We start from the raw sequence: 15,142 nt of genomic DNA on the forward strand, positions 1-15,142 counted from the left end.
TATAGCAGTTGTGAAAGTTAAGTCTGAACTTTCTAACTTCCATACATGTTGAGGAAGTTGCCAAACAAGTAACCACTCTAAAACTCACTGTATAAAGACTTATCCATATCAAATGAAAGTAAGTTTTCCACCACTTCTAAAGTTGGAATTCTTGAGTTCTAAAGAGAAAAACTAACTTAAGCAGCGGAGGATTCTTGACCGGTTCACCCTGGTCACATTTGATTTTGTGTTTCTTTCTTTTCAGGCCTTTCAAACAACCTCTAACTTATTGAAGTCCAGAGCATTCAGCCTACTGATTTTATATATATCATCAATATCTAAAGGACAAAATTTAGCTACAAAATTGATGGTAGCTTAAGGCTACAAACTCACTCAATAAAATATATATTACAACATATTTTAAAAATCTAACCATTGAATTGCATGTTCTTTATGCTCTTAATACACATGTCAAATTTATGTCAATAAGATATTATTTACTATATGATCTATAAGCTTATATTTTGTACACAATTTTAAATTACAAAAACAAGCAATTTAAAAATTTTATTGAACATAGCTATTGATTTTTAATTCTTTTGAAATTTTGCAAACATGAAAAATATAAGAAGAATATGTAATCTAATGGTGGATTTGTCAAAATTTATCTTCAATAAAAAGATATTGAGTGAGTTTGATATTTTCTTTTATATTAGTTATATAATTATCTACCATCTTCTATTCAATTAATTTTGAACTTATATATGATTTTTTTAATAGAAAAACTTTACTTTAGTTTTACTATCTATTTTAATTTAATTTTTATTAAATTAATAAAATATTTCCTTTAATATACGTATGATTCTTGACTTTTCTTGATTAAGTCGTGAATCAGGCATAATATTAGTATAAAATAAAAACACAAATTTGTGTTTTGCTACAAAATAGGACACTAAAATAATTTTTTATTTTTTATTTTTTAAAGTGCGTGCGTGTACAGTGCTTAAGCCACGCAGTTCAAAAAAATCCCTCTAATCTCTGTCTCTTACCACACAATTTATTATCACACAATTTTGGTAGCAAAATTTGAGAGCAAACTTTGTCTGGTTTTTGAAGGGGGGAAAAAATGCAATCTTTATTAAACATTAAGGTTTTCACTGATTTTAATACTGGTACGAGGCGGTTGGTTGTTGGCCGAGGAAGCTGTGGAGGAGGGTTGTTCGGAGAATCCGAGGTCGGAGTAATAAGGAGACAACACCACCAATGGTTCAATTCCAGATATTCATCCAAGAATTCTAGAATTTTAGCTTGTGCTAATAATGGTAATGGTAATGGGCCGGGTCAGACTCCGAGTTCAACTCCGAGTCCGATTCCGAGTTCCAGTTCCAGTTCCAGTTCTAGTTCGTTCTTTTCTCGTAGCCAAACCTATGCTTTGTTAAAGCAGCGATTGGAGGTTGCCGCCAAATCCGAGGTACACAACACAGTTTAGAACGTTCTTGGCAATTTTTGTTTTTGTTTTTAATTATGGAATTTCAGTTGGGTATGTTTGAAACTTGTTCAATTATTGAGATGAAGTAAAAGTAAAGCAAAGTTGCAACTCAAAATACTTGTTTTTTTTTGGTTGTGTTCAATTGTTGATGAGTGATTGTAGTTGAAAATGTTTTGTTTTTTATTTAACAGGATTATGAAGAAGCTGCAAGGATACGTGATTCGTTGAAATCATTCGAGGAAGAAGAGCCGGTTTTACGTCTAAGGAGATTGATGAAGGAGGCAATTGCTGAGGAGAGGTTTGAGGTATTCAGTTTTTGCATTTCTCCGAATGTGGATTGCGAATTTCTTGGTCTTATTTTAGACTTCAAATTTGGTAAACTTGAATTTTAGGATTGTTACTATTGTCTCCACAAGTTTAAAATCAAGTTGGTGTTGGTTTGGTTTACAATAAGCAACAATTATAGTGAGTTTAGAACCTATGGAATTCGCCCCATGATCATTCCTCTTTAACATCAAGCAAAGACGCCAATGAGTGCCTCTTTGGTGAGGTCAGGATTCAATCCCAAGTCCCTTATTCCACGATACGAGGCTTTTCAAGTTGAGCTATCTAAAATCCACTGTAGGTGTCAATGGCTACTAAGCAGTGTTAGTTTTGTTATAAACCTTATCTAGCAGCAAATTGTTGTGCTGTTGGCTTTCATCTTCTTCTTCGTCAATTTATTTTGAAGTAGTATCTTGCCATAGCTTTATGATATAAGAATCCAAAATTTTTTCCTACCCATTGTCCTCTTGGACAAGAGAAGCAAACTGAAAAACTTATCCTAAGTAGGCATGTTGTCATGCTGTAGTTATGTTCTAACATTCCAGTGAATATTCTTTTAGTCTCAAGCCTAAAAGTAACATTAGGGCAAATTGCATGACTTTCCAAATTGTAACTAGTATCTCCTAAAGCCTTTCCTGAAGTTAGGGCAACTTTCACCTTTCCCCCTTTAACTAGGACATTGCAAAGTCCCCCACGTAGTTTAAAATATAGCAATGTCCCCCCTTATCTTTTTGTAATTAGCACTTTACTTACTCCCTTAGTTTTTTTACATCAAATTAACAGTAATTTCACACTTTTTTTGTAAAAATGTGTCCAGACTCATATATTAATGACCTTAATACCTTCCAATAACAAACACATCATATTCACGACTTGAAGGTTCATCATTGTGTATGTGATGTGTTTCTTGTTGGAGGGTATTAAAGTCATCATTGTGCATGTGATGTGTTTCTTATTAGAGAGTATTAAGGTCATTCACATGTAGGTCTGGACATATTTCCATACACACACACACACCAAAAAAAAAAAAAAAAACCATTAATTTGACAGAAAATACTAACGGAATGGGTAAAGGGCTCAATCTCATTATGGAAAGATAATGAGGGACATTGCTATGTTTTAAACTAAAAGGGGGACATTGCAACTGCCCTATTTTTAAGGGTGGGAAAGTCCACTCTTCCCTTACAATTATGTGAATCTGTCTCTTATATTATAAAGGTTGGTGAAATAGTGTACTACATGCAATTCTTGAATTATCAATTAGAAAGGAATTAGAAGGATATGGAAGCTTATTATAATATAGACACGTCTTGTTTCTGCCCTATGTTTAGTTTGGCCCTTCATTGAATATGGACAATTCTACAGTCTACACTATTGATCTTTGGTTTCAAGCTTAGATTTTTAGCCTTTATTTCTGAAGTATGACACAGATCCATCTTAAGCTCTCCCATCTATGAATTTCGCAATGATTTTTTTTCTTTCTTTTTTGAGAACTTCTTTATTGCAGGATGCAGCTAAATTTCGTGATGAGCTAAAGGAAATTGCACCACACGCTCTTTTAAAATGTTCAAGTGATGCAACAACCTTGGTATGTTAAGAGCTTGATTTATTTTATTTTATTTTAATTTCTTTTTGCTCAAAGTTTAGTTAGTCAATTTCAATTTTGCCTATATATATATATATATATATATTTTTTTTTTTTTCAGTTTTCATATGGTTTCTCTTTGGTCTTTTCTTTATGTCCATTTAATATTCTGTAAGAAAGTTAATTTTGTAACTACATATTTATATTTTTCAAGCCCTCCTCCATTTTGGTGTTTTGATAGATATGTGCCCCTGAATGCTGGCAGAAAAAGAAAAGGAATGGACTTTGGTGTTTGGACATTCAAGTGTTCCTAGATTTTCTTTCTGATTGGTATAGAATAGACTAATATAACAAAGTCTTTTTAAAAACTGTACAATTATTGGTAGATCTAAAATTAAATCTCTCTTTTTCAGGGGATCAGGGTTCAAGTCAGGAGTGTTTACATAGAGGGCCGTAGTCAACCTTCAAGGGGCCAATACTTCTTTGCATATAGAATAAGAATTACCAATAATTCAGACCGCCCCGTTCAACTTCTCAGAAGACATTGGATTATTACTGATGCCAATGAAAAAATTGAGAATGTCTGGTGAGTAAATTATTCTAATCTTTACTGTCCATCTCTAAAGTCTTCCTAGATAATTTTTTATTTTATTTTTCAACTGGTCCTATTACTTCATATGGGTTGCATTCCTTAGAGAGAAAAAAAGTACTAAATTTTGATCCTTCTCCCTTTATTTCAGGGGGATAGGAGTTATTGGAGAACAGCCTGTTATACTTCCTCATACTGGTTTTGAATACTCATCTGCATGCCCATTAAGCACTCCCAATGGCAGAATGGTAAGATAGTATTGTTTTGCTTTCTCTTTTATTACTTACATGGAAATTTATGAAGTTAGATTCATGGGTATTGTATCAATTGAAAAAAATCAGGGAAAGAAGCATTTTCAGTTTCTTACCTTAGGTTTGTACCATTATGATCAGTAATCAATTGAATGTCAAAATGATACATGGCTTGAGAATTTTGCTTGTAAGCTGCACTATTACATGACAAGAACTTCCAGAAATGAATCGCTAAAATATTTCATATTCATCATCTTGAATACTTAATTTATTTTTCCCAACATTAGGGTCCAAAAGGACAAACTAGAGTTTAAAACCTTCCATCAACACTATATTTCACATCATTGAAAATTGTGTAAATTAATCATCTTTCCTTGGGCATCATGACATGGAGTTTGCATTTAATGCCTTTCATTCACCTAGTATTTGCCCCATCAAAAATAAGTTGCATGTCTTGCAGACAAGCATACTCCATTCTAGTGGGGCATGTGGTTTTCCCTTGCCTTGCCTTGCCTTTTTTCTCCCCTGATATGGTATTCATTTCATTGTTCGGTAATAGAGCTCTGGTGCCAAAATACTGTATGCAAGGTCTATGAGAGATGTTTGCAGCTTGGAGAAAGGCTCATTGAGTTAAAATATGTGTAGTACTGTTACATGTACTGATGTACTTTCATGCTAATTATCTGTTACAAGATCTGTTTACGTTTATGATGATGCTGTCTTATGTTTAACGTACCTAGAAAATCAAAGTTTCTTTGGTTTTGCTCAAATGCAGGAAGGTGACTTTGAGATGAAACACATTGATAGAGTAGGCTCTCAGTCTTTTAATGTGGCCATTGCCCCATTTTCTCTCTCAATACTAGGAGATGACACTGATAGTTTATGAGACATCATAAGCAGCTTCACTTTGGAGAGGTGGAATTGCGTCAATAAGATGCATAAGCGGTTATCAAATTGAGGGTTCGGAAAACAGTTTTACCCGTATCATGCAATGTAAGTTTGACGTGCATTCTGCATTGTAAGCTTTGAAAGGCCTCTCCATTCTGGGTGAATAAAAGTTCATATTCTCATCATTGTTTGTCTTGATGGATATGAGTAATTGAAATTATGTATAGCAAACTTATAAAGAAATCAATTTGTAGAGATGAATATATAGGACAGTGTGCTGACAGTTTTTGGTCCAACAGCATGGAATTCAGGGTGGATTCGGTACTGTCTTCAAATTTGGACAAGCCATATAAATTATGGTTATTTATAGATGTAATGGTACTAAATCAATGTCAATTATATTTTATGATCCTGATTCTTAAGGCAGTGATTAAATATTATTGATCAATGGCCTTTGATCTCATCGTTAAAGGTATGGCCTTTTGATCTAGTGATATAATTATGGTCAAGGAGTTTTTAAAAATGCAGAATCAATTCTTTAAATGGAGTCTTTTGCAAGTAACATTTTTCTTATTGATGCTCTCTCTCTAATGAATAGGAAATTAAAAATTCTTACTTTACAAATCATGGCCTAATTTTATTAGGAAAGTACTGCGAGGTTGAATTATTGAATAAATAATGCCTTTTGCAAATAACATTTTGTTATTCATTGAAAAGAAAAAAGGTTATTTTAATTTTGTTATTTATTATTTTTAAAGAAAACTGGCTTTAGGACAAGCTTTTGGTTTTTGTTTTCCCATAAATTCTATTTTTTACTTGATAATGGAATTTATTGAACCGAAACAGGAGAAGAGGAACATTCTCCATTTTTCGTCTATTCTCAGGATAGAGCAAGGAATATCTATCAAAATGAAACAAAAACATAGAATTAGCTTTCCAAAAAGAGAACTATTTCTATGACCACTCCATTGCGTGTTAGGCAAAGAGGAACATTCTCCATCTTTCATCTATTCTCAGAATAGAGGAGATGGAAAGCCATCTTTCTTTGGTTACAACAAGAGGCCCAACGGGCAATGAAGTGGTCATAGAATTAGCTCTCCAAAGAGAGATTTTTTCTTTTCTTTTTTTCTTTTTTTGAGTTACAAAAAGAGAACTTTAAACAACCAAAATATGCACAATAATAGATTAGAGAGGCCAGTGAGCTGCAGTAGAGGAAGAACGAATAAGATCTATAACATTAAAGTGCATCCCCCTCCAACATGATTTCAGAGATACCATTCTCTTTTAACGCTAATATTCCTGGTTCTGTTTTTAACCCTGCTGATGGAGAGGGTGCTTCTTCTAGCTCTGCAATCTCTTTAAACAAACAAACAAAAAAAAATGAAACGCCAACAGTGTTGCCAAAGCTTCTGCCCATTGAGGGTCACCAGGATCAGGGGTGTTTGACCGAATTTGGAGGATCTCTGCTATTTATTCTCTCGTTATCACATTAAATTTAACCTTCACCATGTGCGGTAAGAAAAAGTATCTTATGTATTAGTTATACGCAACATCTTTCTCACGTTGTGTGTGGACTCTACTCACTTAATGGACCATACAATATGAAAGAAATGTTATGTGTAGCTAATACATGAGATATTACCTTGTCTAGTAAAGGAGTTCCAAAATCAAAATATCCTTAATAACTTTGTTGAGAACTTTATAAAGTTTCCTAGGCTTGTTTATTGTAGTTGTTGACTTCTAGTTCTTTTTTATTTTTTTATGTACAAGCTTGTTTATCGTTTATGTATGTTTTGTTCACTTTGATATACCTTGCAATTTTTAAAGGACCTATAGCCCCTGGATTTTATTTTTTTTGGGGCTTATTTCTACACATCCAAAATTAAATCACTACACACAATAGCAAAAGGCAAGAAATTCTCAGCCTCCTCCAAAGGAATATTATGATTTATGATAGTGGCTTGGATTTAGCAAAATCTTCACCCATTCACTATTATTTTAACTATTAACAAAAGATGAACAAGTGATAAAATGATTCAGATGCATTATGGCAAAATGGACTGCTAATATCTTCAATAGCAAACCTAGACCTCATCATATCTCTAGGTATGCCAAATAAACAGTTTAAATTGCTCGTGAATCCTTGACCTCCATAACTTATTCCACTCCAATTTCAGTAATGGGCCTTGTTGTGGAGAATTGTGATCTTGATAAGCTTTTTATGGTGATTTTGTAAAAAAACTCTCCACTTATACTTGGGGTCCAATGTAACCATCTTTTTCTGCAACTTGAGGAAGATGGATTCTAAGGACATGCTTAGTCGTTTCATTATCGAAAGCTTGGATTACTGTTTTTTTTTTTTTTTGTTCCATTGCACTAAACTCTAATTGATAAGTCCTAAAGTCAAAACCCAACTTACATGAATCAAAACATAAGTGATTTCAATTTAAAGACAATTTATACATGTAACTTTTTTACCACAGTTTTTATTGTTTTACCACAATCTTTACGTGACTGATTATGAGTAATGGAAAAAAAAGTACGAGAATGAAATCAAGAAAGGAGTGGATCCAAAGTATAAACCTCATCCCAAATGCTACTCCAAAGTCCAAATTCCCTTATTGATTCCCTTTTTGTAGTGGGTCTCTTCCATTCAAAATTGATTTCCATTACAACGAAGGCATGAACCATCTTTAGGAGTCTTTGCCGTAGGAAATTTTTTCTCTCAACTACTACTTTACCTTGAGGAGATTAGTCTCGCTTTATTTATTTTGGCAATAATGTTTTCTACAAACTGAGTCATTTTTTCAAAAAGTATTTTTTATAAAACTATCTTATTTTTCTTTGTTTAGTAGCAACATTAAATAAGTTAAAAAACAGTCCCCTAACTTCTCTTATTTAGCTTGCTATGATGTAGAATTGTTTTTCAAAAAAAAATTTAGTGGAAAAAAATTTCTAAAAATAAGTCATACTTTTTCTATTGACCAAAGATAGTTTTTCTTTGACTTATTTTTTATGATACTATCAAACACTGGAAAATATGAAAAACTATATTTACATAAGATTTTCCATCGAAACAAACAGAGCGTCCATATGTTTTATTGAGAAGTTTCTAGTAAATAAATAAAAAAAACTTCTAAGATCATCTTTATCCTAACACTTGTGTCCATTTAGCTTGAGTTTATTTGCTTAGCTTTTAACTATTAGTTTTTACATATAACTTTTTAAAATTTCACTTTTTCTTATTTTATTGATGTACAAATATAGTTTAGAACATTTTCAACAACAACAACAAAAAAAAAAATGATAAATTATTCCCAAACAAACCGTGGTCTCTTTTTAGCGAGAAATTTCTGGTTGAGTTTAGCCTTCAAGGCTTTGTTCATATCTTCCATTCTTCTCTATCCCAACCCTCTAAAATACTTTGTTTTTCATTGTGCTCCCATGTCAACTTCTTATCTTTCTCTATGTTTTTAACCAATGGAACTTCATTTTGCATGTAAACAATTAGATCTTGGAGCTCTTTCAACTTACTCTGAACTATTATTCCAAAGGTTTGCTAATTCCACCATTCAACGATGAAGAAAAAGGCCTCCCTGCCCCTTTTTTCACGTTAGCAAATTGAAGTCCCCAAAATAGAGCTAGTGAGTAGAGAAGGAGCTTCCAATAAGGTTAAGAGATTAGAGGGTGTTTGGTACATACACTTAAAAACTGAAAACATGTGTGGAATATGTGTGGGTCTATAAACAAAATATTCTTTGTATCTGCAAAGGGCATGGCTAACTAGTTTTTTTTTTTTTTTTAATAGATAATATAGATAGAAGACACAGAGGATGGGAAAGAGGGAGTTGAAAGACAAGACTTGTAACACTAGCACTTACAAAAGGGCCTGAAATGCTAGTTAAAACAGTCTGAAATATAGAAGTAATAAATTCTAACTTTATGTTAACCTTGTCTATAAATTAATCATACCCTCTTGCATTCACACATGCACATTTCATAATAATTCAATTAGATACATATAAAATTTATGTACCCCTAAGTTAAGTATTATCATTGTTTAGTTTTTTAATTTTTGTTGGCTCTTGAAAAAATCTTGTAATAAGGATATCATTTGTTAAGGATGCAAATTATTAGTATTTTTTTATTACTCAATTTAATTAAAACTAAAAATATATGTACTTTGTTGTCCTATTGATATATTTATTTATTTTTATTTCTTGAAGTAGTTATTGTTATTGTAATGCACTGAGTTTAGGCAATGTTTATGTTTTCAACTAATTTTTAAAAATTGAGTTATTATGAAAGATATTAAAAAGGAACAGTCAATTTTTTTATAATAACATGGTAAATTTTTTTTATTAATTTTATTTTTAAATTAATAATAATTTTTGGTTAGAAAGTGTGGATAATTTCCAATGGATTGTAAAGTTTTAAATGGGATTTAAGTAGAATGATTTAGAAATAATTTTAAAGCAATTTAAATGAAAAATGTTAAAAGTGATACAAATTTTACTACATAAAACTTACAAATTGATGTGACAATGAATGTGATTGGTGTGATTCAACCACCTTATAAATGAATATTTGAATTATCTCTCTATGATTTGTGACACATTAGTTTGTAAGCATATTATAATAAAACTTGTAGTACCTATAATAGTTATCATTAAATTTATAAATCTAATTACAATGATGATTGACACAACATTATTATTTAAAATCTAATTTGAATATTTTTTTTGAGAGTCAATTTAAATGTTTAATTGATCTTGCAATATAGTATATAGATACATATACATAAAGATTGAGATCATGTGGGTTCAAAAGTCCTTTTTTTGGTTCAAAAGTCTGAATGTGCAATTTACGAAATAAAAGAAAGATGATGGTTTTTGGGTTAAATGAATTTTGAGCCTGCCATTTGTAATTTACTAATAAAAGGAAGATATTGATATTTGGGTTAAATGAATTTTGTCTTGAGTGATGTCTCATGTTTGGGATGTACTGGTTTGGTGTATTTAGGCAAGGCAGTGTTAAGTGTACTTTGGCAAGGGCAACTTATCCCAATTGTTAAAGATGCATGACTAGGTGAAAATGTGAGGTCCAATTATCAGAATTATAACCGTATGATCTAATGACTAATGAGAAACCATTTACGATGATTTGATAGGTCATGTTAACGAGCGCTCTTTGGACAATTATTAATAAACTATTTTAGGAAAGTTTTAATACCACTTTGATGAAAAATTTTAAAAACAATCAAAAAAATTTATTGATTTTTCATTTCTCTATAAAATAAAAATAATTTTTAAATCAATATTCTTGGAATATCCATTAATTTTTCCCTACTAAAATTATTACAAAACCAAGTTAATGGAAAAACTAAATTTGAAATTAACTGGATCATGTGCCCATATACCAACAATGACCATAAATATGATCTTTATTGGCCAAATGGGTTAGGCACAAGGCCGACCCTTCCACTAGGCCAATTAGGCAATTGCCTAAGGCCCCCAAGTGGAAGGGGGCTCCAAAATTTTAGAAAAGTAGAGGTAGTAGGGAAAAAAAAAATTAGATTCAGATGAATCTAAAATATCCGGCACATCCTTTTGACCAAACGACAAAAAATTTGGTATATCCGGTTAAACATTGGTAGCACAAAAAAAAATCTTTGCTCTAAACAAAATCAATTGTCTCAAAAATAACATCATTATCCTCCAGACAAACCAAAATTCAACAAGATAAACTTCAAATCCGGTCTAAGAAATTAACCACAAAACAATCGCAACTCAAAACAAATAAAAAAGCTCAAATTCCTAAAATTTTTACCATTTCTCTTTCTCATTCTTGCTCTACTTCTTTCTCTCAGCTCTTACTCTCCGCCTCTCTCATTCTTTCTCTCCACTGTTGCTGGCTACCTGGCTTAAACTTCCTCCGATCTGAATCATCTGATCACATCTAATTTGAAAACTCTTAACTAAGGACTGAGGGCTGCTAACTGCCTCTTTATTTTTTCTTTTTCTTTTTTTTCTTTTTTTCTTGCAAATGTGTTTTGATTCTACAGGTTTTGACTTTTAAGGTATAAAGGCTTGGCTTTCTCTACTTTTTATTTGTTAAGACTGGGCCTGTTTATACTGAGTTATGGCTGGACATTGGGGCCTTCAAGTTTGTTTTATTATTATTATTATTATTATTATTATTTTTATTTTATTTTTAAGGTTATATGTGTAATATGATTTGTTTTGTGTTTTTTGTGGGTGGGTCTTATTAATAAGCCTTGTGTGGCCATCTTGGCATCTTCTTTGCTAGGCTTGTACTTTTGTTATGGTTGTGTTTAATTTATTTTTTTAATTTTAATCTTGTGTGTGTGTATATATATTTTTTAGTTATTGGTAATATAATGAATAAGTCTTTATTTATACAGGTTGAAATTGCTAAAGACTTGTTATTGTTCGGTGAAATTACAACAATACTTTTTATATAAATCAGGTTCTATTTTCATTTACTCTACAATTGATTTTTTTTTTTTAATTTTATTTTAGTCTTTATAAATATATTGTTGATTAGAAATGTCTACTAAAAAAATATGCATCTGGATATGAAAAAATTTTAAAAAAATAATAATAATAATTGAGTCTCAAAAAGGATCAATGGATAAATTTGTTATTAGTAATAAATAAAATATAACACAAAATTTAGATGAAAATATCACAAATGAGGAAGAAATTCACCAAAAAGAGTTAGAAGATAATGAAATGATACAATTACAAGATAACAATGATGTTCAATTTTGCAATACAACAAATCTTGATAATGAACTTCAAAAGAATTTAGAAGAAAATGAAAATACTGATGAAAATGTCACAAATGAACAAGTTCACCATAATGATGTTCAACTAGAAGAAAATGAAAATAATAATGTCATGTTGAATTATATTCCTTCAAATATTAATGATCCAGGTAATTGGAAAAATATTGACACAAAATTAAGAGATTTATTAGTGGAAAGAGGTCCAATTAGAGACAATGATATAATTTTTCCTAGAGGTGATGACACTAGACATTTTTCTACTATTCATATTACACTCGAATATTATCAAAAAATGACTAGTGTATTCAAAAGATACAGACCAAGTATTTTGTTTTTGTTGCAAGTTGTTCAAAAAATACATGCATTGCTTATAGGATTTTACTAATAATACTTGTTACAGTAGCTTCTGTAGAAAGAAGTTTTTCAAAATTAAATTAATAAAATCATATCTAAGATCAACAATGTCCCAAGAAAAATTAAGTGGATTAGATATATTATCGATTAAAAATGAGATGTTAGAAGAACTTGAATACAAAAATTTAATTAGTCAATTTGCATCTCAAAAGGCCAGAAAAGTAGATTTTAAATGAAATATATTATAATATATAAATATTAAATAAACATTAATTTAATTAATATATAAGTATAAAAAAGGCTCATTTTAGTTTTCGGCTTAGGCCCTAAAATGTCTAGTGCCGGCTCTAGTTAGGCATTATTTATATCTAACTCACACATAGACAAGCAATTTTTGTGCCTGTCTTTTCAATGTCGTATAGGCAACTATCAATCTTCAAACTCAATTAGTTTAGCATGCTCTTTTTATTTCTTTATATTCTAATGTGAATGTGTCATAATAAATTAAATTTTGACATTATTTTAATTATAAAATACCGGCCATAACAGGTTACATGATTTGTTATGAAATAGTTTATGCATGTAAATATGTCATTGAACTTATTGTTATAATTCTAGGCTAAGTAAAGGCTTATTCATCATTTAATTTAGTTTTTTTTTTTTTTTATCCCCTATATATGAATTTCTTCCTTGCTTCTAAATAAAAGTCTCATTTTCTTGCGTATTCCTTACTTCCACTGCTTTAAAACGTGGAAGCTAATTGCGGCATGTTTTGCTAACTCTTTGTTATAGCTTTAGACCTCTCTCTCTCTCTCCCTCCTTGCTTATAAACTCAAACTTCAGGAGCTAAAATGTGGTTCCTCTCCATTAGTCACTTATTTAACTTGCAATCTTCAGGAGCTAACTTGGGGGTTTTCCTTGCACATAGGCATAGGCATAGCCACTAAATTTGAAAGGTATATCTCTTCCTTCGTTTCTTTCTTGGGAAAATATAAATGAATGCCTATGTATATATATATATGTGATATTTCTTTATTTTTTGTCTTACACTTTGATGATGTCAAGTAATAAAATTGATAAAGTATGGTTTGTTCCAAAAACTTAAGTTTTATACATTATATAGAGAAAGGGTTTGTCAAATTCAGTTTTCCTTACTTTGATATCATGGTAAAATTATTAATTATCCTTGAATCTTAAACTATTAAAAAAAAACAATGAATTAAAAATCGAGTAAGTCTAGTGTCATAAACTTTTCCACAACTTTGCTACATGACGACTCGTGAATGGTGAAATCATGAACCCACATGGACCTTACTGTTTTATTTTCACCACTCACAAGTGACCATGTGGTAAAGTTGTGGAAAAATTTGTAGTAGTAGACTTACTCTTAAAAATCTAACAAAAATGGAGGTTTTTAATTTGCATTCACTTTGGACTAGTTTGGACCAGAAAACTCACTTGGACACCTTGGCATATTTCCACGTAAAGGAGCAACTAATATATAAGTCTTCTAAGAACTATTCGGGTGGGGTTTCTTCTTAGAGAAAGAAATCATTGGATTTTAGAACGTCATATTCTTTGAACTTTTTTTTTTTTAATAATTTTTTTGAACTAATATAATCCTATTATCAAAAGGCAAGGAATTATTAGTAGGGAAAATGGAAGCCTGAGAAACATGTGCCTATTGATTTATATCTTTTCTCCCAACTTTTTAATGATCAGAACCTAAAAAACTAAAAAAGGTTGCATTGAAGGATGCTATAATAAAGGGTTATATTTATATTTCTATTAATGATAGGCTCGTGTAGACAAACCAGCTAGCAAAAAATCTGACATAAATTAATTCCTTAACAGGCACATGGTGCCGGTTAACACAATTTACACAACCCTAAAAATATAAGCTATACATTTTGCCTAAAAAAAAAACTATATATATATATATATTTAAAATAAAAATAAATGCATCCAAACAAAATTATATTGTAGGTAGTAAATTTTAGCTAGGATTTCACGCAACAGTCTTTTTTTTCCCCGCAATTACGTGCCATACTTTCGTCACACAAACTCGGTTTGTTGGTAGAAAGATCATATCATATTGGTTGGCTGATCATGCTTTGTAACACATAACTAATTGAGGATTTTTTAATATATTTTTTCCGTATAAAACAAAGGCATCTTTAAAGTAATGGGAAATTTATTCTCGTCTTAAAAAAAATAAAAAATAAAAATTGTAATGATTTTTGTTTTTCTTTATTTTCAATATTTTCTCTATAAACCAAATATGCCGTGTGTGTGTATATATATATATATATATATATACACCGTTGTATACTTTGTATTATGCTTAAACTGTTACAGACTAATTTTATAGGGGCACGTATAACATTTCCAATTGATGGAGGAACATAAAATTTTCATGATTTTACAGTACATAAAATGCTAACCAGTAACCACCTATACCAATTAAGAATTTGATGTTGTGTATGTTCAGAAATGTTTCATAATCTGTCTACTTTTATGAGCTATAAAGTAAAGACACCATAGTTTCACCAAAAAAAGTAAATACCATTAAATATAGATTAATAGTGCCTCTTGCTTTTTAGTTTGTATTTTCCACCTGCTTTCTTCTTAAATAGTCTCTTTAAAAATCGCCAATTTTTTAAAGCCATGTCTTAGTCTTGATGGGTTCATTTTTTTTTTTTTTGATACATTGATGGGTTCATTTTTAAATAGGTTTCAATGGCTAAAAATGTGCCATCAAATCTTATATTTGAATTTAATTAAAGAATTTAATGTATCGTATCTAAGAAACTATACTTAATACTGCGAGATGCAATTGAATTAAAAACCTATTGGAGTTAATTATTCCAAT

General features: G+C 30.7%; 1 protein-coding gene across 1 annotated transcript; it reads left to right on the forward strand.

Annotated features, from left to right (window-relative positions):
- Positions 1–1,005: 1,005 nt before the first annotated feature.
- Positions 1,006–5,514, forward strand: LOC126702322 (uncharacterized). The gene is made up of 6 exons (XM_050400988.1): positions 1,006–1,450; positions 1,660–1,773; positions 3,300–3,380; positions 3,791–3,963; positions 4,118–4,214; positions 4,993–5,514. The coding sequence occupies exons 1-6, from the start codon at positions 1,106–1,108 to the stop codon at positions 5,101–5,103; spliced, it is 921 nt and encodes a 306-aa protein (XP_050256945.1). The 5' UTR covers positions 1,006–1,105; the 3' UTR covers positions 5,104–5,514.
- The last annotated feature ends 9,628 nt before the right edge of the window (positions 5,515–15,142 follow it).

Source organism: Quercus robur, chromosome 10 (genome assembly GCF_932294415.1).
Source record: "Quercus robur chromosome 10, dhQueRobu3.1, whole genome shotgun sequence".
Lineage (NCBI taxonomy): Eukaryota > Viridiplantae > Streptophyta > Magnoliopsida > Fagales > Fagaceae > Quercus > Quercus robur.